Source organism: Molothrus ater, chromosome 3, assembly GCF_012460135.2.
Source record: "Molothrus ater isolate BHLD 08-10-18 breed brown headed cowbird chromosome 3, BPBGC_Mater_1.1, whole genome shotgun sequence".
Lineage (NCBI taxonomy): Eukaryota > Metazoa > Chordata > Aves > Passeriformes > Icteridae > Molothrus > Molothrus ater.
In genome coordinates, this window is record NC_050480.2 from 52,571,934 (window position 1) to 52,597,174 (window position 25,241).

General features: G+C 39.2%; 2 protein-coding genes across 5 annotated transcripts in view; one reads left to right on the plus strand and one right to left on the minus strand.

Moving 5' to 3' along the window:
• Positions 1–1,863: 1,863 nt before the first annotated feature.
• On the plus strand, positions 1,864–6,970 carry DYNLT1 (dynein light chain Tctex-type 1). Its single transcript, XM_036381319.2, has 5 exons — positions 1,864–1,966; positions 4,662–4,703; positions 5,851–5,974; positions 6,189–6,266; positions 6,563–6,970. Exons 1-5 carry the CDS (start codon positions 1,940–1,942, stop codon positions 6,631–6,633), a joined length of 342 nt encoding a protein of 113 aa, XP_036237212.1. The 5' UTR covers positions 1,864–1,939; the 3' UTR covers positions 6,634–6,970.
• A 6,341-nt stretch (positions 6,971–13,311) lies between these two features.
• Positions 13,312–25,241, minus strand: part of TMEM181 (transmembrane protein 181) — a 30,173-nt gene continuing 18,243 nt past the window's right edge. For 2 of the 4 annotated variants that reach the window (XM_036380222.2, XM_036380224.2), the window contains exons 6-17: positions 24,837–24,959; positions 22,826–22,906; positions 21,775–21,874; positions 20,929–21,059; positions 20,234–20,325; positions 19,076–19,133; positions 18,323–18,425; positions 18,175–18,226; positions 17,502–17,584; positions 16,334–16,423; positions 14,654–14,720; positions 13,312–13,768 (exon numbers count right to left, since the gene is read on the minus strand). In XM_036380222.2, coding sequence (XP_036236115.1) covers positions 13,690–13,768; positions 14,654–14,720; positions 16,334–16,423; positions 17,502–17,584; positions 18,175–18,226; positions 18,323–18,425; positions 19,076–19,133; positions 20,234–20,325; positions 20,929–21,059; positions 21,775–21,874; positions 22,826–22,906; positions 24,837–24,959 — 1,059 coding nt within the window. In that variant the 3' untranslated portion in view covers positions 13,312–13,689. Of the gene's footprint in view, positions 13,769–13,788; positions 14,465–14,653; positions 14,721–16,333; positions 16,424–17,501; positions 17,585–18,174; positions 18,227–18,322; positions 18,426–19,075; positions 19,134–20,233; positions 20,326–20,928; positions 21,060–21,774; positions 21,875–22,825; positions 22,907–24,836; positions 24,960–25,241 lie in introns of those variants that run through there. The other 2 variants (XM_054514305.1, XM_036380223.2) reach the window with 2 other exon arrangements.

Consider the following 25,241-nt stretch of genomic DNA (forward strand, 5'->3'; position numbering starts at 1 on the left):
GTGCATATGACACAGAAGCCCTTCTTAACTGTTTCAGGTGTTTTAAGAGTTGTGATTTCTAGTTAAAATGAAACAAAGCACAGCAATTCTACTCACAAGGCAAAGTTTAAGAGCCAGCACATTTAACCTCATCAAGCTAAATAGGTTCAACCATTTCCATCTGTGTATGTCAAGTTTAATTGATTCTTCAACTGCATCATGGAAGAGAAAGCAGCTGTTAGTGGGGGCATAGAGCTATGCATGTATGCATCATATTTGGATAATTTGGGCCTTAATTTTAGGCAAAACTTGAACTGAATGAGATGCCAAAAGTAACCTGAGGATTCTAACTACCTACAGTGACAGATTAATTGTATCCCAAATCCAGGCTGTGGAACATTAGCCCTACTACTAGCTTCCCCCTAATATTTCATCAAGGCCTTAATTGCCATATATTTAAGTCACAGTAATTTTCCCTCTCATCCCTGGACCTGGAAAACTGCTGCAGTATTTTATACATGCTAGGGATATAACCAAATATACAGCCGTTTATGCTTTGGTTCAAACAAGCACCACTTGTTCACTCTTCCCATAGTCCTCACGTTTTGGTCTCTGTTTTTTGGAAGCAGCAAGCACAAGACTTGGAATGGGGCTGAGGATGTGTTCAGCACCCAGCCGCACTCCCTCCAGATCCCTCTGGAGCGAGCGGAGCTCGTGCTGCCTGCAGGGGGAACCACGGAGCCCCAAAGTCAGGTGGCTGGTCAGGGTCTCCTTTTTCAGGAAAAACAGGAGGCAGAGCCTGACAAAGGACTGGAGACAGGACCAAAACTGCTCAGGAGCTGTAACTCCCTCAACATTCTTGAAATACAATGCCTAAAACTGGACACAGTATTCCTTTGTGCAGCCTTACTGCAGAGAGGGCAATAGGAATACTGCTTCCAGGCTCTATGTCCTCTTTTTAATTTTTTTTCCCCCGTATTTTTTAAAACAGCACCATGTGAGAAATTGAGATAAATTGTACTTAAATGCCTCCCTACTCCACACGTCTATGGAACAGCTACTGAGCGAGCTGGTTCTGTACTTGTAGAGCTGGTTATTCCTGCCTCCATACAGCTCTTTGCACTTGTCCTGAGTAAGTTATTTCTTCCTCCATCCAGATTCTTTCTGCAGTTCATCCAGGCCCCTCTGAGCCTGACCAGCATCTCCCACTGCCCGGAGCAGCTCTCTGGGGCTGGGAGCATCACTCATTTGGACAACCTATAAACACCACACACAAATAACATCCAGGAACCATGACAAGGGTGCCCTTTAATTCATTCTCCTGGTTCTTGCTGTGTCTGCTAAAAATCATGTGATCTGCTTAGAACTCTAAGAATTCAGATATTCTTCTGTGGTGGGCTGACCCTGTCTGGATGTCGGGTGCCCACCAAGGCCACCCTGTCACTTCGCGCGGGCTGGGCGGGAACGGAATAATGGAATATAATGAAAATACAGCGGGAGTTTTTCTACTTTTTAATTTTTTCAGTTTGTGACCTAGGCCGCCTTTTTAAAGCCGTTTCCAGAAACAAAAAGCAGATACTCCTTCCCTCTTTGGGGAACAGATCAGGAACACTCAGGGAAGGACTTCCCAGGGAAGGACCTGTTGGATGGCTGAACACGAATGCCAAGCTATCGGTACGAAAAGCACAGCCGTGACAAGCGGCCCCCGTGCCTCTCTCAGCCACAGGCTTTCGCACGTGTGACAGCACCACAGCCGCCCCGCCGAGCGCCATCTCCCGCCTGCGTCCCGGCCGCTGTCGCTGTGGCGACGGCGCCATCTTGGCGGGCGCCGGGCCGAGCCCAGCGGCGGCGGGCGCTGGCGCGCAGGCGCAGTGCGGGCGGCGGCCGGCGAGGGGCGCAGCGGCGCGGGGGCGGTGCCGGTGCCGGGGTCGGTGGCGGCGTGAGGGGTTCTGCCGGGAAGATGGACGAGTTCCAGGCGGCAGAGGAGGTAACAGGATGGGGAACAGGCGGAGCGCAGCTTCCCTCCTGGCGTCTCCTTTCAGGGCCAGCGGAGGGTCTCAGGTGGTGCCCATCCGCCCCCGATCCCACCCCTCGGCGTCCCCCGCCGCCATCCCTGTCGCCCTCCCCCAGGGTGGAGCCGCGTGTCCGGCACCGGCGGCGGACGGGCCCGGCCTTTGTTCTGCCGCCCCCGGGAGCCAGCCCCTGTCCGGGTGTTCACTGGGCTCTCCTCCACTCTGGCTTCTACCCCTGCTGCTGCAGGTCCTTCGGGAAAAGGCGTGACGGGTGTGGTGGCCTCGGGCTGGCCCCGCAGGAGCAGCCGAGTGCCCTGGTGGGAGGGCGGCCGGTGCTGTTTGGGCCGGGGCAGAACTCGAGCAGGCTGTTTCTGTGCGGAAAGAGGAGTCCAAGCCTCTCGTCTGCGTCCTACAGGCGCACTGGTGGGGCTCACACCCCGTTCACAAGATACGGAGCGGGATAAATCAAGGGTCTCAATCTGTGATCGTGTCAAATGACCCCCCTGATGTCCCCCCGCTAAGGAGGAGGAAGCAGCCAGCGCTGCTGCAGAGGGACAGTGTCACTGAGCTGCTGCACTATGAAACAGCCGCGATGTGACACAATAGCGAAGCAGCGAGAGGGGCGAAGCTGTGTCAGGCTTGTCCTGTTCTAAAAGCCTCGTCCTTATGGAAGGGCCTGGCCTGTGTTACAGTCACAGACTGTTTGGGTTTTTTAAAAATATATAATTAACATACTTGAACATAATTCTTACAGCTGTTTACAAAAAGGTCTTCAGAATTATTAAAGGCTATAGTACTGCTCTGCAGTTTGCATGTGTTGCTTGGGAGCACCCTTTTTAAACGAGGTGTTGAAAACATTGTCTGCTTGCTTTGTGCCAGAGAGGTAGGGCAGGGAAACCGCAAAGTAACCGATTCTATCCTCCTTTATTTTTTAATACAAAAAAGTATTTATGTCATCTTATTAAAAGATGACATAAGAAAATATTTTCTTATTAAAAGATGACATAATGATAAAACAGGTAGTGTTGTGTTATTTCATAGTCCAGTTATAGCACATATATCCCAAATCTGGATATCAGAAATTTATGTTCATTTTTGTCATTCCAAGAAAGGAAGATGGTTGAAAAGTAACATCAGCCCTAGATCTGAATTCTCAGATCTCTCTATTTTTTCAGTACAAATTAGATTTCAAAATACCTTTGAGAACTTGGGTAGGATTTAAGTCATTTTACTTTGGTGTGAACCATGTTTGTACTCAGGCATTTCTGAGCAGATTTTATGAAGAAGAAAACTGTATGTGGTTTATCATCTTGCTTGACAGCAGTCTTCATGTCTGCCAGCATAGCATGTCTGCCATGCATATTCTTAAGCTTTGTGGGAGAGAGTTTTTTTTGATACTTGTAGCTCTTACTTGGTTAAATACACTGGTGCACCTTAAAATGTAAGCACCTGTAAAATGCAGTATACCATGAAAATAAATGAGGCATGTTAAAATTAAATGCAAGTCAAGAAGCTGAAAATAAAAAGCAATTTGCCACAGCACATAAAAGCTTTTAAAAATGTTGAATTGTACTTCAAGATAGGCACAGAAAAGGAACTGCCCAGCTTGTCTCCCAGGATGTGCTGTTCCTTCTCTCATGGAGAATTACCAACTTCTCTCATCTTTCTGAATGTCACATGTCATTGAAGCTGGCTAGACTGGTGTAACTGCATCCTGCCTGCACACCTCAATGACACTGTTGTTTATTTCTGTCAGCTGGGGAAGCTGACTGACCTCCCAGTGAAAATCCAGTCAACAGTTGACACCTGGTTCATCTTGACATTCTTACTGGGTCTTTTGAATCAATCAGTTTGTCCTTAGTGCTCTTCTTTTGTGCTGGTCTGTGAGGTGAGGCTGTGAGACGCCAGCAGTGACAGGGTGGGCTGTGAGCATGGGGTCCCCCCAGTCACTGCTCCCTGGCCCTGTGAGTGGCTGCTTGTTCTACCCCCTGACGTGGGAGGCCACAGGAGCAGAGGGCATAAAACAAGAAAACATAAACCACTAACCATACCTGTAAATGGGTGGTAGTTTGAAGATCAGTAAAATGCTGGGGCCTTCACTGTCTGATTCCATGTGCTTAATCTCTGCTCCCTGAAGGCTGAAGGTGCAGTGAGCTACATTTCCCCTTTGGTTTCCAAGGGGCAGCTTTCCTATCCTAGGCTGAGACTGTCAGGACAGTTTTCCTTCAGCTCTGAACTGATATTTGTCTACATCAGTGCCCTGGAGATATCAGTTCCATTTAACTGGCAGCTGAGGTTACCTCTGTGAGCCCACTGTGATGTGAGGACATTAGTGCTTGTTGGGAAAGGGGAATAGATGTGAACACAGGTGCCATACTTGTTATTTTCAAATGCTTCCAAGTTAAAATTTGAAAGCTTTCTTTACTCAAAAGGCCAGCCAATATTAGTTCATCTCTTACTTTTCATTACTTTTCTAAGAAGGTGAACTTGACTGGGCTGAAAGAGCTAGAGTACATATATATGCAAATAAAGGCAGACTTGGTATCTTTTGACTTGCCAGAAGTCTGACAAGGATAAATTAAATTTCTAGTGCATGTTCTTAACAAAGCTCAAACATCATAAACAGAAGAATGTGTCCCCTCATTATTTAAAATTCTTTTGATTTTGTAGGCTTCCTTTCTTGTTGATGAAGTCAGCAGCATCATTAAAGAGGTAATTTAAACTTTTTTGGTGTGGAAATTTGATATGTTGTATGATGTGTACTAAAAGGCATTTAGTAAAATGTGATAACTGATCTGTAATAGATTCCTAGATAGGTTGCTGTCCAAGTACAGGTAACTGTAGATTTAACCAGTGTATGGACTTCAGTGGAAATTGTACCAAGCTTTAGCTGTGATATATATTGCAAGTCCAAGTAATTTCATACACTCCTCTCTGGTTGCAGTGCATCCCTATTAGAATTTCTCGGGGGATGTTTTATGTTAAACACTGTAGAAACAGATTTTTTGTTTTAGTAAAATACAGGAGTTTTTGTAGGCTGTCTGCATATGCGTGTTACTGTGTTCTTTTAAGATGCTTTTCTCAAAGTCAATTCTTGTTTGTTCGGAATGATTGAACATTCTTGTTGCTAAGAAACATGAATTTTCTGTCTAGAAAATTTCTAGCAGGATTTGAAATTCCTCTTGGAGACTAGTGCAGTCTTTTTGTTGTTGCGAAATAGCTATTTTGGTCAAACTCTGTAAATTGAATACGTGTGCTTTAGTACATACTCCTGTCTCTTCTGAATTCAGTTTTATGGTTATTTTTAAAATAATTTCTGTGATGAAAAAATGTGCCAATGAAAAACATGTAGGTATAGTGTACTTTTATGTATAGCTTAAAAGGGAAACTATCCTCATAAGTAAAATGGATTGTTTGGCTGGAGGCTTATGCTCTGTTAGTAATCAGCAGTTACATGGGTCTTCTGTTTTAGTCTGGGGGTTTGTTTCCCAAAAATGATTCTGCTCTAAAACTGGAATTTAATTTCCATAGAAGAATATGTGTGAATGAACTGTGCCTTTTTAAATTCTCTTCAGGACTGTTTAAATGTAGGGCTCTTTTCATAACTATGGCTGTGGGACTTTACAAATAATCTTAAATATCACAAAATGAACAGAGGGTGAGATCTATGATGATTTCTCCTATGCCTGGCTCAGACTCTGACCTGCATGTTTATAATAATTGAAAACAATTCCAACAGCCAGTGTGGACCAGCAGTATTTGGGATTTTTCTGTGGGTATGGGGTCCATGTTGGGAAGGGTTAATGTGCACCTTGCAGTTGACAGCGGTGCAGCTCCTTCACCTGCTTGTCCCCCGCAGGCCATAGAGGGTGCTATCGGTGGCAACGCCTACCAGCACAGCAAAGTGAACCAGTGGACAACGAGCGTGGTGGAACAAACCCTCAGCCAGCTCACAAAGCTGGGGAAGCCCTTCAAGTACATCGGTGAGCTCAGCTTCCCCTTTTCTCTGAAAGCTGGCACAGTCACGTGCACCAGTAGGCAGGGCGTGGGGGAAGATCTTAGGAAGAGCCTTGTCTGTAAAGTGCTCACAAGCATGCATGTTTGCTTGTGTATGTGTGTGCTAAGCTGAGCAAAAACGGAGCTAAATGTAATTAATGGGTGTGAGAAATTAATCAAAGCTTCTCTACTGACTAACAGTGACCTGTGTGATTATGCAAAAGAATGGTGCTGGGCTACATACAGCAAGCTCTTGCTTCTGGGACAACTCCAGTGATGGTAAGGAAAACAACTCTTGGATTTTCCAACTAGCAGCTTAATGCCAGTCTCTTTAAGACAAAGCAGCATACTTCCCCCCCACCCCAAGTCTGTAGTTTTGGAGTAATAGCATACTGTTAGGTATTTTTTCCATTTGGCTGTGATGCTAACTGGGCTGTAGATGTAATGCTTGGCTGCTGTGAAAGCTTTGTTATTAAGATTCTTAGAGGAAACAAGTATAAAAATGCATATAGGGGCATGCATGTAATCACTTTAACTTCCTTCTATTTCTGAAACCCTTATTTTTGTATTTGCAGGAACCTGCACTGTGAGATGGGAGAATAAGACCATGTACTGTATTGTCAGTGCCTTCGGACTTGCATTATAATTGCCTTGTTCATTCTTCTCTTTTCTATTCCAGCACTTGATTCCATCTCCACTCAAACTGTGAATACCTGAACTTGTTTTTAATGCATTTTTAGTAACTTTTCTTCAAAGGTAGAAATTTGAAAACATGCTGTTACCTGTTTTATGTTTGTACCTAGTACCATACCAGTGTTTTCTATACTTTTTTATCACTTAAAAACTTCTCTTCAAGGTGCTAATACTGAAATCTGCTGCAGTATAAACACTTTCTCTAGATTCTTTTCTTAGACCAATATAAATGAGACACTGACTTTCACACTTTGTATTTTTGGTTAGCATTAAATTATTGAAATTCATAACCATTGGTGTGATTAATTTAAACTTAAATCTTTTGTCATTGGGGGGGAAGTTTCAGTTTTTTCAATTCTCTTCAAGATAGTCAAGGTAAATACCACAGTGCAAAGCACTTTCATAATTTTGCCAAAGTTACTACAAAGTTGCAAGAAAATTAGATTATGTTTATCAAAAAATAATTTGGCTTTTTTGGGACCCGTTTAATCTTTTTGTATGGTATTTAGAGCATGGAACAATAACTACCTTCATTGAACAAAGACAGGTAAGAAATTTTTCACATTCTGGAATGCTCAGCAAGCTATATCTGGGTAATCATTCACTTCTGCAGTCAGTTACGTGAGTTAAGTAGGTCTTGAACTGACTTGCTACAGGCCATGTTAATTTTGCTGATAGTGAGAGTGATGAGTTCTGGTAGCTGATGAAATGTGATCCTTTCTGAAAGGGGAAAAAGCTGCCTTGAGGCAATGTGACTAAATAACAGTGAGTAAGTCTCCTGCCTTCTCGAGTAAAGTTGCAGAAGAATAACAAGTAAATACGTGTTCAGCATAGGCTTGGGTAATGTTTTGTCAGCTAATTAAAGAAATAGGAGCATACTGTGAACGTCAGAAAACCTGTAGCTGTGCTGCTTCTGCAAGCAGTAGCTCACTGCTAATGAAGCTGAAAGAGTTACAGAGCCATGCGGGAGAGCATCCCTGGGCTGGAGTCAGTTTGAGCAATCTGTGATTTGCTTCTTTGTAGGAAGCCCTGTCTAATGTGTTCAGAATCTGGCTCTCAGCTAGAGCTGTTTAAGAGAGAGATGATTGCTAATACAACAGTGATTCCACAATCTGGAGAGATTTAATACTAAAAATTCCAAGTGGCAGGAGAGGATTTGTTTGCCATAGTGTTATGTGCTCTGTGCTAACTCTGCTCAGTGTAGTCAGACTGTGGAAAGCCCTGTGCTAGGCAAGGTTTTGACCCTCTTCTTCCCAAACCATATCTGCTGTCAGAAGAGCAAAACAGGTGTACGTATCAGCAGCTTTGGGCTTGGTGCATTTGAGACTTCTAATAGAGCTGTAAGGCTTCCATATTTCTGCTGACAGCTCTGTAAATGCATCTCCTTCATGACAAGCCACTTCATTCTTTTCATATATGTCCTAGTGAGTGCTACAGGCTATACACACCTGTGTTTGTATATACCTTAGCCTGAGGAGCACATCGCTTACATTGCTGTAAGAGAGCTTTAGTACAGATCCAGGCTTCAGTCAGAAATGATACAACACCTGTAAAAAGAAAATATTAAAAGCAGATTGAATAACATGCCTAAAACAGTTTCTCTCAAGGTCAGAGAGAAACTTGTCATGAAAAGAATAAATCTTGCTCTCTTGAGTTGCTAAGGAAGGTTTTAATCTGGATGCTTAGATAGTTTTTCTCTTTTCCATCATGCCAGAATGATGCTGGCAGTGTAGTACCTACTGAACTATTTCTTTACTCTTAAAAGAAACAGTTTTGTGCACTTTGAGTATTTGCTTCTTGGTCAAGCCATCCAGATACTCCATGTTCTTTGTTCGTGTTAAGAATAGCAAATCCCTTGATCTTTTTTGTGTTTTTTGGTTCATACATATGCTGAGCTGCAAAAAAACCTCAACAAATGTTTGAGATGCTTGTCAGTGTAAAGGCTGCATGGGAGGAGAAACCCCTGTTGCATTAAAACAGGAGTTGCATTACAGAAAGGCAGATACAGTTTTATAGATGGTTTAAAATGTGAGCCATAACCAGTACTTCCAGTGTAAGTTCTAGGACTACAGAAAGTGGTTTAGAGTCTGTGGATTTTTGGGTGTTGGTCTCCCCCTCCCATGATTCAAACTGTGCTCTCTTTAAAATTGCATGTTTTGGTGTTCTACAGTAACTGATTTTTAAATTTTCATTTCCTTAGTTTTAAGCACTTTTCCAGCCAAAGTAAAGCACTTGGGTGATGAGCTGGCAGAGTCCTCGCTCTAGGTAATTAAATTATTTGCCTTAAAAAAAATAAACCCAAACTGTGGATGGAGCAGTCAAGGTAATTATACAGTCAGTCTCTGCTGTCACTTGCTTATTGCCGTGGCACTTCATATGATTACAGCTACAGAAATGGGGGGCATGGCAGCACCAGTCTGCAGGGGAGGACGAGGAGGAAGGGGGAAGCCTTTTACTGTTGCTGCCACAGAGGAGTCTGACCTGTGTTAACTAAAACCTAAGGAAATGGCTCCAGGATTAACTGCTGCTGCTAAAAGAGCACCACTGTATCTGATACTACAGCCAGGCGTAAGCTGCGTATCCATTTACACAGGGAAGTTTGTGGCCATTTTGTTCAGCACAGATTTCAGTCTCACCTGGAGTTGGTATAAGAAATGGCATCACCCCAAACAGCATGTGATGTGCTGATCGCTTTTGCAGTCTACCAGCTATGAGCAGACTTTTGGGAGGTAGAGTTGTAAGAAGTTGATGAACGACATCAGCATCTTCACTCTCTCTAAACCTGTTTTTTATTACTGCTATTAACATTCACCAGGAGAATTCTCACTGCCAGCATGGCCACAGCAGGCTTTGCAAAGCTACTGTGAAGCCATTTGAAAATGCTAGGTCCCTTACGTAACCTGGCTGGCGTATTTAAAAAACTTAGCAACCTGTCCTTCCACCTTCAAGTCTGGGCAAGGTAATAAACTGCCCCCCCACCCCAAAACAATCCAAAACATCTGCGATGACACAGTTTAAGGATCCCAGCCTTAAGCAATTAACCAAGCTTAAATATGCATATGCATAAAAAAATGTATGTAAACTGAAAATATGTGTAAGTCATGAAAACAGTTTATGAGAAGGAAACTAAAATTCAGTACAAGGAAAATAAACCTAGGATACAATATAAAGATATAAAACTTTATTATGAACATATTTAACAATGATTATGCACATAAAGTCTTCCAAGAAACTTCCTTGAAGTAAAATATTCAGTTTTCCTTCATATTCCACATTAGCATGAAGTTTTACAACATAAATGCATAATTTGCTGTTATTAGCACAACTTACAGATACACAGAATATTTAAAAGGTCCTCATGCACACTTTCTCAAAGCAGCATTTAATTACAGCTTCTCATTAAACAGAGCATTTATCTTACACATTTTTATACCATTTTGGTATACAATTTTTCCGTATTTTCATTTTACATATTTACAAACTCCTAAAAAATGTTTTACAGTAATGCAAAAGTTATTACTGGCATAAGCAAAAGGAAATGGGTGGGGAAATCAAGTGACTATGGATGAAATGTTGTCATTTGGCTCAGAGAAAGACTAGAGATCGAAGTCTTTCCTAGCTGGAACTGTTCTCCCCAGTACTGGTACCACAGATCCAATGCACAAGCTGTTTCTCACTGGTGTTAAGCCTTAGGCTGCCTCTTGGCCAGTCCTAGGAAAGTTTCCACCAATTTCAACACCGACTGTATTTGTACAGCAAATACTACAGAAAGTAGTTGGTATGACTGGCTTGCACTCAATTATTGATTTCTTAGAAGTCCCTTGTAATCACTGTGTACGTACGTGGAAGTCTTGCAGTAATTAATGGATGATGTCTCCCTTAGAGCCAGGATCACTGTGTGCGGTGGGGCCTTCCTGTGTACATTTCTTGTTTTGTACAGCTGCAGTAGTGATGCAAATAACTACTTTAGCAGTAATAAAAGGAAAGCCAGGCTAGCTTCTTAAAAAGATTTCTTCTGTTTGACCCTTAGATTTCAATACTTTACTCAGAGGTGAATTTATGCCACCTACTCCCAAGCTGTTTACAACCCTGTATTGGAATATTCTTCAAATACTGTCTGCTCTCCAGTCATGGAAATAAGAGGAGTCTTGCTAGCAAAACCAGTTTCTCATCTGCTTCACTGCTTTTGGCATCTTACTGTATATTGAATTTGATGCAACAGTGATTCAACCAAGCTACCATAACACTGTAGCACTTCCAAAATAGAAAGCTATTTTGCATGGCAAACATTGCTTAAATATAATCTCTAAAAATGACCACAGAAATTATTTTCTCACTATTTTCAAAGTGAGATACTTCAAGTACACATTTCCCATTCTAAGCTTTTCTATTTCCACTTTGAATGTAGTGATGTAGTGAAGTGAAACAAAACTGCAAGAGAATTTGGTTGAAAACCGCTTAGAAAAAATAATCTCCAAGTTAGATTAAAATATGTTTTTAGTTAATGAAATCTCAAGGCATGACACTATTTGAGTTAACTGTAACAACCAGTTCAGACTTTGATAAGAAACAGTGGTGTACTTTGCACATTGGTCAAATTTTATCTTTCATAACAATTTCGGAGAGAATTAAACAATAGCAGAGGAAAAATATCTGAGTATATAATAATCATTTAAATATCAGTTTTTGAAAACCTACTTCCTGTACCCACTGTTACTCCAACAGAACTTGAAAGGATTTGGCTTATGTAAACAATGCCAAATTGGTTGCCAAGTCTAATTCTGCACATTCAAATAGGGAGAGTTATCTCAGAAATAGTAAAAATGAGAACGGACTCTACAATTTTAAGATACAAAGCATCTCCCATACCCTTTCAAAATAGTCTAAAAAGAAGTGTTGAAGGTACATTTTACTTTCTGTAAAGAAAACCACCACTTACTTGAATTACTTCTTTAGTGTTTTCCTATATGTTCTTCTAAAGTAATACCGACTAAGAAGGTAAAGGGAAAAACCTGCCCTTCCTCCCCAGCAATATCCTTGCTTTAGCCATACAAGAGTGCTTTGGCTTCTAACAAAGAAATGATCCCTGGCAAAAAAAGGTTTTCATTGCGGGTACTCTCCAAAAATTTCACATCTCCATATAATTTTAGAAAGTTTTCCTTCTCTCTCCCAGACACACACAAAATCTCATGACACATCTTTAGCAGAGCACTGATTAAATCTGAACTATTCTATGACAACAAGGGCACAACCACATGAAGCTGGAGTTCCTTTGGTCCTCTCTGAGTGAGTTGCTGCCTTGTGCAGCCTCCCCTTCATGATCCTGAACAGCCACCAGAAGGTCACTGCAATGGGCACAGTCTTAGAGCAGTTGTTGCATTAAAGCAGAACAAATCTCCTTTTTCCCCAGTGTGACTCAGCAAGTCTAGCAGGACTTCATTGCACTACTCTGCTTAAACTGCTTTAATGATGAGCACAATTCCCTAGTGCAACCCAGCACCATCATGTAGTAGATTAACAGTGCTTTTGGGAATCTTTTAAAGCAGCAGGGCAGAGAAATTATACAAGAGTAAATCTCTGTTGTAAGTACGTGAAAAAAGCAGATACTTTTAGAAACATCAAGTATCTGAAAACAAAAGTAGTTACAAACAAACATCTTAAATAAAGACCTCAACAATGGTGTAGGAGAAAACCAACTTCTAAATAGAGAAGCAGCAGCAAGGAATACTTAATTCCCATATAACTTTGTTCCAGCACAGACTGGAATACAGAAAATCACAACATGTGCTAGTAAAAGTTCCCATCATACAGGTGGCGATTGGTATGACAAAGAAGCTGAACTGTGCACAGAACATGCTCACAAGCTGACTCTCAGGCACGTTCAATACATGAGCAACCACAACTGTTCATAGCATGTAGAGTAACTATCTAGAAATACAACTTAAAAGGAAAATTGATGTAGGAAAAAAATCTCTAAAAATGAAATGTTTGGAAATTTGAAACTGTAATTCCTTAGAATACTTTCATACTTTTATTCTCTGCAAGTAACCATCTCCTTCAGCATACAGGAAGACCAATAAAAACACAGTACTGGCTTCCTTCTGAGATTTGTTGTGGCTGAAATAATTCCATTTGAAAGAGCTGTTTTAAAAAACCAACACAGACACTTCTGCTGTGGCAGTAAAGCATGTCATGAAACACATAATTATACAAATAATTTTGCACCACTGAGATTATTTTGGCTCAGCTCACTACAACTTGCCTATTTGCCCATATCTTGCACTTATAAATCTGGTAAACTTACTGAAATGTATTTTAAAAATGGCCTTATGTCTATCTCACTTACTTGAAGGAAGAATAGAAAGCTTGTGTCTTCTTGCACTGATTAAAAAAAAACAAAACAAAAGACTTGATTCACTGCCTCCAGCTCAAAAGGCTAAGGTAGAAAATTGAAAGGGAAATGAGGCACTTCATACCATGGTGAACAGTATAACAAAACAGCTAATGCAAAATGCAACAGATTAATGGCAGTATGCTGTACATCATCCTAAAAAGAAACAACAACAACAACAACAAAAACCCAACAAAAAAAAATCAAAAAAACAAAAAACAAAAAAAACCAACAACAACAACAACAAAAAAAACAACAAAAAACCAAAAAAAAACCCAACCCAAAACTGAGCAGCAAGGAAGCAATTTGAAACTCAGTATACAATCTGCAAGACTTTAAAACGGAAATAGATGAAGATTTTAGTTCACAGACATCTTGCTATTAGGCATTTTATAAGACATGTAAAAATTTTGGTTTCTTCAGTTTTCACCACAACCATTTCCATCATTTGTTTTCTCGGTTTTATCCTTGTAAACAGAAACAGAAGCAGGATGTCCCTGGGAACTGGGGTTCAGATGACAGCAGACTGTAGGAACCCAAAGAAGTTGCCCACCTAGGAAAACTTCAGAAGTGGCTGTACTCCAGATGCACAAGTCTGTCTGCATTGAAACCAGTCAATCAATCACTGTCAGACTCTTCTTTATACTTGGCTCTAATAGCTTGGCCATTCTGAAGAGGCATCTCTTCATAGTCACTCCTGTGAAACAGACACGTGTTGTGACTTCTCAACATGGTGTTCAGATTGGAAGTTGAAAATAAAGAGGAAAGTTCTAAACTACATTGAGGCATCAAATTGTTACTTGGGTAAGAAGCTGGTATCTGTTTTTCTTCCTTGTGGGAGCTGTGAACAGCACAGGATTTTCCTCCAGAGGATGATGCATAATAAAAGTTATTCCAGTGAAAGCCATTTTTCACACAGAATAGCAAGAAGCAAGCTGGCACTACCACTACTTATCTAACTAACCAAAGGCAAGCTATCCCAGCATGAACTTGTTCAGGTTACTGCAGTGTTGGTCCCATCCTCACTTCAGCATCTTTGGTAAGAGGTGAAAACATCTCGGGTGTATTTCAGTGTCCAGCATAAAGACACCTGATTGGGATGGGTCTCAAGTGCTACTGTAATTCTTGTATCACATAAAATCATCCAACTCAAGGAAGTTTTGCTAGACTTGATTATTCTTCATTCAGTAAGGGCTGGAGACCCAAAATGGGCCACTCTCCTTGCCTGAAGCATTTACATGAGATGGCTCTTTGCTAATTCCATCTGACTCCTGCAGTCCTTCCCAGTGTAAAAAGGAAGCCCCTTCCCTTCACAGCTCTTACTGCCTTCACTTCATGAGTTACCAGCATCATAATACCTTCTTACCTGTTTGCTTCAGTGCCATGGCAATCCCTTTTAAAAACCAAAACAAAGAAAAAAAACCATGCATTCTCATTGTATTTCTGTTTCAGAAAAGGCTATACTTCTATTCTTTAGGCAGAAAACTTTCATTAACAAACCCGTGACTTAATTAATATGTAAAAGAATATTACAAAAATAACACACCAGAAGTAACTCTCCATAGGTATTTTTTAATCTTACCCATAAATCACATCGTCATCTGAATCATTCAGCATAGAAAAAGCAGGATTGTCTTTCAACTGTGATTCTGAAAAACACAAATAAGGGTTAATTTAGTGTGTTAAATACATGTGACTGTAGTGCTAACTCAATATTGTAGCAACAGGCACAACAACTTCCAAGGCAGTCACAACCACAGTTCAAAAAACTATATCTAAACAGGAATTCTCTCCTTTAAATTCACTACCCTTCAGTCACATAATTATAGTGTTCTTAAGAGTTAAACAGACAACATAATTATCTAATTTTTAGATAAATATTCTCCATGTTGTCTGAGTTAATTTCCTCCCCTGTGCAATTTCCTGTGTCATATTTTGACCTCCACATAAATTGATTATTCTTAATCAAAATTTCATATGTATTTAAAAAGCACAGACTTCTTGATTAATTTCTAAGCTAAAAATATAGTAGACCAGAGTTGGAATCCCTTGACTGCAGTGATTATCCAGTGATTATCGAGTTATTCTCTATCCTTGAAAGAGATGAAGGAACAACTTGTACCTTTATGGTGAGATGAAAAGAAACACATACTTTCCAATTGCTATTTATGACAAGTCCCTCTAGCTTGTTTTAAGGGCTTAATTTCTTGCATAATCTGTGCTGCTTAGCTGCAGTTAATAGTTATATGCAAGTAAAATTCAATCTAGCAATTTGCCATAGCAACTTTTTCCTGGCAGCATTTTACCTTCTGCTGTCTACAAACTAATACTCCTGCAACCCAGCAGAAGGCTTCCAGCTTTATCTGCATCCAGCCAGTTCTTTTTCCATTCTGGATGAGAAAATAGCATTTTTCTGGAACAGTTTTGTCCATCTCAAGTCTAAATTAGAGAAAGGACAAGCTGCACTATTTAGTGCCTTCTCCCTGCAAGCTCTCAGCATACATGACACGATTGGACAGGTTGCTAGATAATCTCATCTAGGCCTCCTTTCCCATTAAAGGTTGGGCCACATCATCTTTCCAGGTCTCTATCAACCTGGGCTCTTCTATGGTTCTGTACCTTGAACAGAATGCTTAAAGCAGAGAATATACTCAGTAAAAATATTTATTTTAATGATCTTTATCTTTTCGTGAGGGAAACGCTTTATAATCATCATGTTAGTCAGACGGTGTCCTTTATGTCACAATGCAAAACCAGAATTGCCACTGACTCAGTGCTTTGTCCCTGCTTACATGGGCCCTGTGCAGCCCTCCCCATAGAAAGTTCTCCAAAATTTCTCCCATATTAGAGATCACTTTCACTCCTATTTTCCCAACAGCACTTGGATTTCAGAGTCCAGTTTGCCAGCATGCCGATGTATTAATTTTTGTTAGAACAAAGTACAAAGGAAGTGATGTTGTTCCTTAAGGGCTGTGTGTGAGTCACCTCAAAAGTTGGTGCATCACATGCAAACATCATAGTGACTGTAAACTTGATCTAAGTGCACAAGAATTCAAGCTCAGCTAATCAGTTGATTACATTTTATGTGTTCCTTCATATTTCCAATACTAATTTGCTCAGGAGCAGACTGCAGCTTCTGCTTATGTTACCTCAAAGCAAACCAGAACAGTAATGAGACAACCAGAATCCAAAGGCATTGCACAGCATCTGCTAATATGGCAGCTCTTGTCATGCATGTTGCCAGACAATGGCTCACACTTACCATACAGTGCATTCTTCGAGGGGGAATACACGAAGGCTAATGTGTAGAGATAAAAGTTCAATAACCCATAAAATGATAAGAATTCTGCTGGTACTAAGTGTTAAGGATATTGCTCAATATAGTTCCACACATATTAACTTTGGAAACAAGACCCAACCCATACAGAGGCTGTTTCAATGGAAAGAATGTTTACCTTAAGTTTGTGAGCATGAGTGGCTAAACAAAACTGCATGTTTTAAATTCAGTGACAACTAATGTACTCAACCTATTTCAAGGTAAAGCTCCCACTGGAAACAAAGCTTTAACACAAGTAACATTTGCTGAGGCACAGTCTGCTCTTGAGCAGTGGAGTGTATGGTCAATCAAATAGCTCTGCCTTGAATGCTGAAAGAAAGCAGAGTAAGTTGGGTGTTCAGGTGGGTTTGGTTTTGTTTATTTTTTAAAAAGTTCTTCCTTGGCACAGAGATGAAGAAGGAAGGAGAAAGGACTGTATGTGGATAGAACTCTGAAGATGGTTTCTTGCCATTGTTTTAGGTCAATACTAAAGGTTTTACACATTGTTTTCTCCTACCTCCCAACTCATATCTAAGCTAATCAGCAACTAGAGGAGCTGCAGTCACACAGAGCAAGGATCTCATGGTTAAGGGCCAGGAATACAGGTCACAATCCTGCTGGCAACAGACATCAGAAACAGTCCTTCCCAAGCCACCTAAATTCTCTGTTGTGACCTGTATCACATGTAGACTTGGACCAATACACAAATGTATTTTCAGTGACATCAAAACTATTAATTTCTCATATTTTAACATGCCCCATGACAACTGGTAAGTATAGAGCAAACAACTGAGGCAGCAAACACAGCCAAATTTGCCATAATATCTCATTAAAATTAATTAGATATGCATAAGGTATGCATATCTAAGACTTCATTCCTCTTGGAGAGTATCATGAGCAGTCGTGATGCATGTCATGTGGACACACTAGACTGAGACAACTTTTACAAGAGCCATGGCAAAATGCTGACATGAAATCCTAAACAAAACAGACTCAGCTACGAGAGTCCACCTAGAAGGCAAAGGTCTCAGTCTTAGGTACATCATTTTAAAGCACCTTCTGCATGAAAACAGATTAACATTCCTACTTGAGCAGTATCACAACACAAGGATATAGTTCTGATAATGAGTTGACAGCTCAGCAACAAAGTTGTCCTGTAGAACTTGTGCTCCAAAGCGTAGGTAGAGTATAACAATGCTGTGGAAAAAAAATAAAGCATATAGGTGTACTGTGTCTTTAGGCTGCAAAATTTAAATAGTAGGTTGATAGAAAAGTATATGAGAGTGTAATTATGTTAACATGCAGACCATTTATTTAAAGATACATTTGCTTAGCTAGTTCTAAATTAAGAATGATCCTTTTGTGATTAAAAGTTAGCACTCAGCTGAGAAAAGCAGAAATCCTCAGATTTCACCCACTACAGACAATCCAACAGTCAACAGCTATTTGAAATAACAGCCTGGTATAGGGAAAACAGATATTAACAGTAATGTAAGAAATTAACAGTAGACTTCTGCTTTGACTAAGTGAAGCCTACAAAGCTCCAGAAGAGCTCTGCCAAGTGAACTTCTAAATCTTGTGCACTGCCATGGTAATCAAAATAATATAAACTTAGCTCAAAAAGCCTCAGAAGGGTTAAAAAATTAAGAAATGCTTGCCATCACAATAATATTAAAAGGCATTCTTCAGTTTCATTGACTAACTTATTACAACAAACCGTATTCAAAGCCCTGAAAAAAAGGTTAAAAAAGTTAGAGTACTGACAAATGTACTTTGAAAAGCCTTACCTAATGACAAGCACTACAAAGGTTAATGCAGTCAAGAATTTTAACCTGAGATCTGAAAAAGATTGAGAAAAGTTGCTATCAGTGAATTTACACCTACACCTAGGAGAAGCAAGCCTGTTTGGGAAGAATCAAAAGAAGTATTCCTTACCAACGTAAGGCATGTTTCGAAGTTCTGAGCATGCCCTCACTATCAGGAACAAAAGGTAGAGAATGTATGTGGTTGCCACCACAAGGAAGAAGATTTTCATTCCCTATAAGGAAAGTGTTACGTTTTATTATTTAATAAGATTTCATCTGTTCCTTCTTCTGTCAATAGAAATAATTAGTTCCCAAAAGCACAACATAGAATGGTCCATTTATACAGGGAAAGTAGGCTCATGAAACAAGGATGGTGATACATTCAGGGAGGTTTTTGGGGAATGTAAAGAAAGGATGCTTAATAAAAACCAGGATTTTGTTAACTGAGTTCAGAGTTTGCTGAATATCAATAATTCTCTAAAAACATAGCTCCCAAGAACAATACAAGGACCCATGTACATCAAATCTTCCTTTACAACAATAAAGTCTGAAATGTACTAGGGATGGGGACCTTGGCAGGAGTTAAGAGGTACAAAACTGAACAACAGACTAAAAATTTTTTCTTTCAATCCCAACAAACTTGTGGTGTTTAGTCTCCAGATTTGCAAGACAATTTACTTTTCTCAATGGGGCAGATATCAATATGGTGTATTCATGATCTAAAGCAAAAATGAAAGTACTCTAGTCAGAATAAGACTGTCTGACCAGCATTTTCTGTTTTCTAAACTGTGTTATACATTTTTATAAAAGAAAAGGCCTATATCTCCTTATATTGCCTAACTGTACCTGACAATTGGACAGCAAGAAATAATTTTTGACTTACCTGGAAATTACCTGTGTCAACCCTGTATTGATATGTAGGGTCATGTACTTCATTCACCCTAGAAAAGATTCAAAATTAAAAAGTGGTATTAACAATGCACAATTCCAAAGTTAAAAAGACACGCTGACCAAGAAACCCACTCACAAAGAAAAGGTTTAAGGTTACTATGTACAGCTTATAACAAAAGGGTTTGGCTGGGTAAGTTGGTGCAATGCCATTCATTCCAATGGAGTCATGACAATTTACCACATATAGCAAACTAAGTTTGAAGAAATACGGAGGATTTAAATTGGGATCATGTCTAATCTCCCCACTTGTTTTTTAGAAAATGTGTATAATGTAAATTCCTACAAGCCTTCAGGATTCTTTCAAGTCTTCACAATACAGTGTGAAGACTGATAATATCCTTATCTAAGGATAAAATTCTACATTTTATCCTTATGAAATTGGTGCATGAGGCCTTCCCTCATAGCAACTTTACTAATAGCATGAGCATTTCCTGCAACTGCTTTCAAAAATGTACAGTGGCAAGGAGAAGGTTAGAAGGTATCTTCCTTCTGAGAGATAAAATAAGGGACAAACACCTGAGACTAAAACAGTGTAAAACTATAGATGTACTAAAATGGATGAAGTTTTCTGGGTAGGGAAGAGTGACACCTTTAACACAACAAACTGGAAAAAAGGGAGAACCACTAAACTAAGCTAAATAATAGAGTTCTGAGTAAAGACAGCATAGCTTGACTAAGCCATGTCAGTACCAGTGGTGCAGGTTTAATAGTCAAGAAAGTCTGGTCAAACTATGTCATAATTAGCCACAGAGAAACTGTTGCTTCAGCTACTCAATTAGCTACAAATACTAATTGAACCATAGCACTAGATTCTTGTAGGGAGCCATAACATACTGACGAAGTAGAATGATTTCTACTCATGCCATGAGTGACATGACACTCAGATTTATGAAATTAATTACTACTAGGTTGTCCATGGAGAAGTGTTTTCAAATCAGTCACAATTTGCAGAACAGAGAGATGAAGAATTTGAACTCCATTCCTGTATCACAATCTGAGCATTAAGAAAAAGATACCACCAGGTACACACAGTATTCTCATTCTTGAACACTCTCAGCTCATATTGTGCAATGCATTTTAAATTACTTACGTTTGCCATATTCCCAGTGTAACAGAGGCCAGCCACAACAGTCCAACAATAAAGAATTTGGGCAGATAGAAAGTTAAGCACTTCCTTTCCCCCTGTCAAGAAAACAATAGTGTGGTGAAAGTGTGAACCCATACTTCAGATTTTATTCATTCTTTACAAAATAAAATAACTGTCATCTTTGTTTCACTCAATGTGAACTGGATTAAGAGACTCATCTTTTGTATTTTTATCCTGCACAAGTGACTAGAGAAGACATTATGTTGTATCCTCATTTGTGTTAATAAGATGAATTAGAGTTGGAGCATCCTATTTATAAGGTCCCACATATTTCACTGATAATGCAAATATAGGCTCCAGAATTCCTATTTCTCTTATGTAGTATTTTAAATTAGTTTAAAAAAAACAATCAACTACCACATACAACACCAAAACCCTTCAAGCAAGAATGAAGCATAATGGCATCATAATTCTGACGACTGTCTCATCTATTGCATTTAGGCTTGGTTGACTCAAAATAATCTACTTCACCATAAATCATTCTAACTCCAAAGCTTCATATGTCACATTGTACTTCATGAATAATATAAATGTTTGTTTTTGTAAGAATTTGATTTCATTTTTGTCACCTTTTGAGAGAACTGAACAAAACAAGTCCTGTCTCCTCAGTAAGTAGAAGATACTGTTGCATCTCTTACCTGTACTCTTATACCATGGTAAACACAAAGCCAGAACAACAACAATGCACACAGAAACAGTGACTGGAATAGATCATCGAGCATTCCAGGAAACCAGCTGTTCACCAGAAAAGAAAGGGGGAAAAATGGATCTGTAACAAAACAACAACAACAAAAAAAAGGTTAAACAAAGAGAAAAAAAAGCCTTTCATTATGAAAAGTAAAGCAGAATCTAACTTCAGCAGAACAAAAAAAAGCCTAGATTTTTTCAATTTGCCCCAGTAAATGAAACTGAAGCTTCCTTTATTTTAAATAAATTAACAAAGAAAATGGTGCCTCCAGCAGCAATCCACTCTGCCGTAGGAATAATCTTGAATGGTTGTCAACATTTCTAGAGGATTTTAGGGTTTATTAGACTTTCTATTAAACCACTGTTAAGGGTGACGATCTAAAAAATTATTGTATAATGACTAAGATGCAAATATTCTTTTGGTACTGCTAGAAAGAGCAGATTTTTTTTACTGGACCAAAAGTAGCCTTCATTTTTAACTAAAGTGTGAATATCTGAAAAATGAAGACAGCAGACAAATAGAAATTGAAAGGTTAAGTATGGCAAGCACCTATTCCAATCAGAGCTTTAAATAAATAGTTGACATCCATGTGACTGAGAAGAACAAAATCCACCCACTCATGCCCTTGAATTTGCTACACTTGGAAAGGGCTGGGGTTTTTTTAAATTTAGTTTTCTGAAGCTTTATAAACAACTGCTTATAAGTTCAAGGAGAAATTCCATTTTGCCTCCTCTTTTTGTCTTTTCTGCTTCTGTTTTAAAATGGTGCCTTTCCAAAAATTCAAGGATACAAGTACCATTGTAAAGTAGCAAGAGAGGAAGTAGGATGGACATCCATTTCTGTTCAATACCCCAGTCTCTCATGGAGAATTTCCGCAGGGAATGTGCAAACAGACACTGTAAAACAACAACAACAATTTGTAAGGAAGGAATACAGCCTTCAATGGTTTAACCAGAGCTAGGATAGAGTTGAGCACACTGCCGAGGCTACTTCATGAGGCCTTTGCCACTGAGAACACTGTAAAATGGACACCAGGTCTCCTAGTTTCTATTTCAAGTTTGCTCGCTGACCCCAATGCAAATTACTTTTTTCTCAAGCAAACTGGGAAGTAAAGCAGCCAGTACCTGAAAATCAACAACGTGTGAAAAAAAGGATGTTGCCTCGTTACTGGTCACACACTACCAATGACTTCCACTTGAACTCACTTATTAAAAAAGCAGATTGCATTTTATATTCACAATTACCTGAGCAACATCATCTGCAAGAAAAAATGCTATGGAAGCATGTAGTATTTTGGTGTCCCTATTCTGAAAATTCCGGATTTTAGATTTTATGTTGGCTTTTTTTCCAAGCACTTCTTTTCCAGGAGCCAAGACAGGTTAGAGAGGAGACATCATCTAAATCATAGCATAATTTAGGTTGTAAGGGACCTCTGGAGGTCATGTGGCCCATGCTCACATGCAAGGCAGTGATAACTTTCATGTCAGATCAAGGTCAAGCAGCCCACACTCTGGCCATCCTATTCCTGAGCCTACCTACGCTGCAAAATAATACTTTCCTTTAGTCATCACAATTTCCTTTGTCTAAGCAATTTTTTTCTGTTTAATCCAAACCCAGAGTTTAGAAAAACAAGTTTTCCCGTTTATCCTATTTTCTTAATGTCCTTTCAATACCACTTGTATAAACATAAAAACAGCAACTACATAAGTATTTCAGAAACATTTTTACACCCAGTCAGTGACATGTCAACTTTGCTGCCTGGGGTTAAATTCCTAAACCAGCATTACAGAGCACTGTTATCAGCTGTCTACACAATAAACTCCAGAAAAGTTGCAAAAGAATCTTACCGTGACCATAAAAGTAAGAACTACAAAGACAAATCGGAACCATATCTCCACTTGTGAAAAGGTTGGATTGTAGGTCTTCCACTACAAGAAAACAGAAGAGCCCAATGAGTAATATTTTGACAAACTACATATGACATCAATAATCAGCACTTTACTGCAGATACTGAAAAGTTCTGTGGCTTTTTAAAACTTAAAGGTATAACCAAATTCCACTGTGTCACCATGGAAAAATTAAGACAAATTTGTAATCACAGGACTATCTGATAAAGAGATAAGAAAAGCAGCCTAATAGCCTTACTTCTCTTTTATCCTGCCACTTCCTAACATAGTGCTGTCTTATGTTAAAGCACTCTCAGAACAAATAGGATAGTCTCCATTGATCTCAACTGCACTTTCAATCTAAGTCTGAATGCCAATATAGGAGTAAATCCAGCGTGTTGTTCGGTACTACCAGGGTCAGATGCATAAATTGATGAAGAAGTCAGAAAGGTACAGGTGTACTTCCTGTCAGGAGTCTATGTTCTTAAAGCTTACTCACTTGTCTCAGAAGTTAAAAAAGAGAAAATCATGTAAAGGAAGGATAGGTAGCTTACCAGAAACACAGAAATCTTTACACAGGTTAAGGAGGAAAGCCTCCTTCTTCTACTCTAATTATTAGAAGGCATAGATATTAATTATAACATGTCAGTTTACATAAACTCTGCTCTGTTGACAATTAATCTCATACCTGGCATTCTCTGAAGCCATTTTGAAAATGTAAGCTCCCTGGCACAACACATGCTCTGCTCATCTGAACAAGCTTTACCTTTCAATGTATTAAATCTGTCAACCTCTGTCTTGTCTTTTTAAACTGTAAATGTAGAACGAAAATTATATGTAGAGAAACCTATTATACAAAAGGCAATCCATTGATTTCAACTGAGATCACCAAAAACAATTGTAATAATGAAATAAATGTGACAATTTTAGTTGCTGCAGGAAAGTTTGGGTTGAAGTTGTTTTGGGATTGCATACAGGTCTGCCTTAAAGGCAGCCTGCAAAGGAAGATAAAAAACTGTACAACTATGAATGCCCCAATACTATGTTCTGTTTGAAATCTGGAACTAAAGAAAGGGTTTGCAAGCCTAGGGGATTTTTCCCCTTAGAGCTTATTTTTAATTATACTCTTTATGCACTGGAGTATTAAAAATACTAATATTTAGAAAGTTAATTTGGTATGTTAAAAATATTTTTCCTTTACAGTAAGATTTTTGGTTGCTACCTGCTCTGACACAGTGAATGCTGTATACAGGTAAATATACCAGAGTAATCTATATTATAAACTCGGTTTAGTTCCCTTTTCTCCCGATGCAAGTGTTTCTAAATTGCTTTCTGAAGTCAATCAATACACATTATATAAGTGCTTTATAAGCAAGCTTTAGCACTATTAACTGAGATAGTTATTCCACCGGAGAGCATTTGAGTGAATTATTTTAGTAACCTGCTTGTGTTAGCTGAAAAAAAACCAATTCTCTTCTTCATAAGCACAGTGCTCCTCAAAAAAATCTCTTCATTTTCCTTTGACTTAGTTAAACCTTTCCAGTTCACACTTTTATGAAGTCTGGAAAACTTTGCTAATTCAAATACACCTCCTGGAGAGGCTGAAAAAAAAAAATACCATCCTGCAGACAGGCAGCATCTCTATAAGCAAATGCAGAAAACTGGATGTTCTAATCTAGCTCGCCTATTGTAAAAATTATCTCCCAGCATTCAGACTAAATTTATCTACTACAGAATACAGCAGCAGTAGTTCTGAGAGAATTTTTTTCCTTTTGGAGTTAAAAAATTTAGTCTTGACCCTTATCAACAGTAAATTCTGTAACAGCTCTGACATCAGTAGTGACAGAAAAAATAATTATGATGCATTTCTTAATTTATCTTCAAAAATCTGATACTTTTTTGTTACAGCTTAAGCACACTTTAATACAGCATTAAAGAGACTTATTTTAGGAGACTAAACCTTTATACTTACTGTGAAAGTAATATTCTGGATGGTGGATGTTGTTAGCTTGTTCAGATCTTCAAAGCTAACAAATATGTTGTACTGAGTGTAGTTCAGGTAGCCCAGGTGAGCAACAATGATTTCACTGCATTTCTGTGAACACACACAGAGAATAGAAATTAGAAGTCTTCAAATTATTCCAGAATATGCACTGTTAGTATAGGTTGGATAACTTGTTCCTAAATGGTCCAATATTGATTATATTTATTATATATATCTCACCAATCTCAGTCAGTCTAATCAAGATTTTCTTGAAAGGTACCAGAAGAGAGCAGAAGAAACTGCTAAAGTGCGTCAGGTGGATCAGTAGCTGAACAATAAACTCAAATAAAAGTGCCAGCTTTTCACCTGAGCCAGTGACAGCAACTGCTTGCA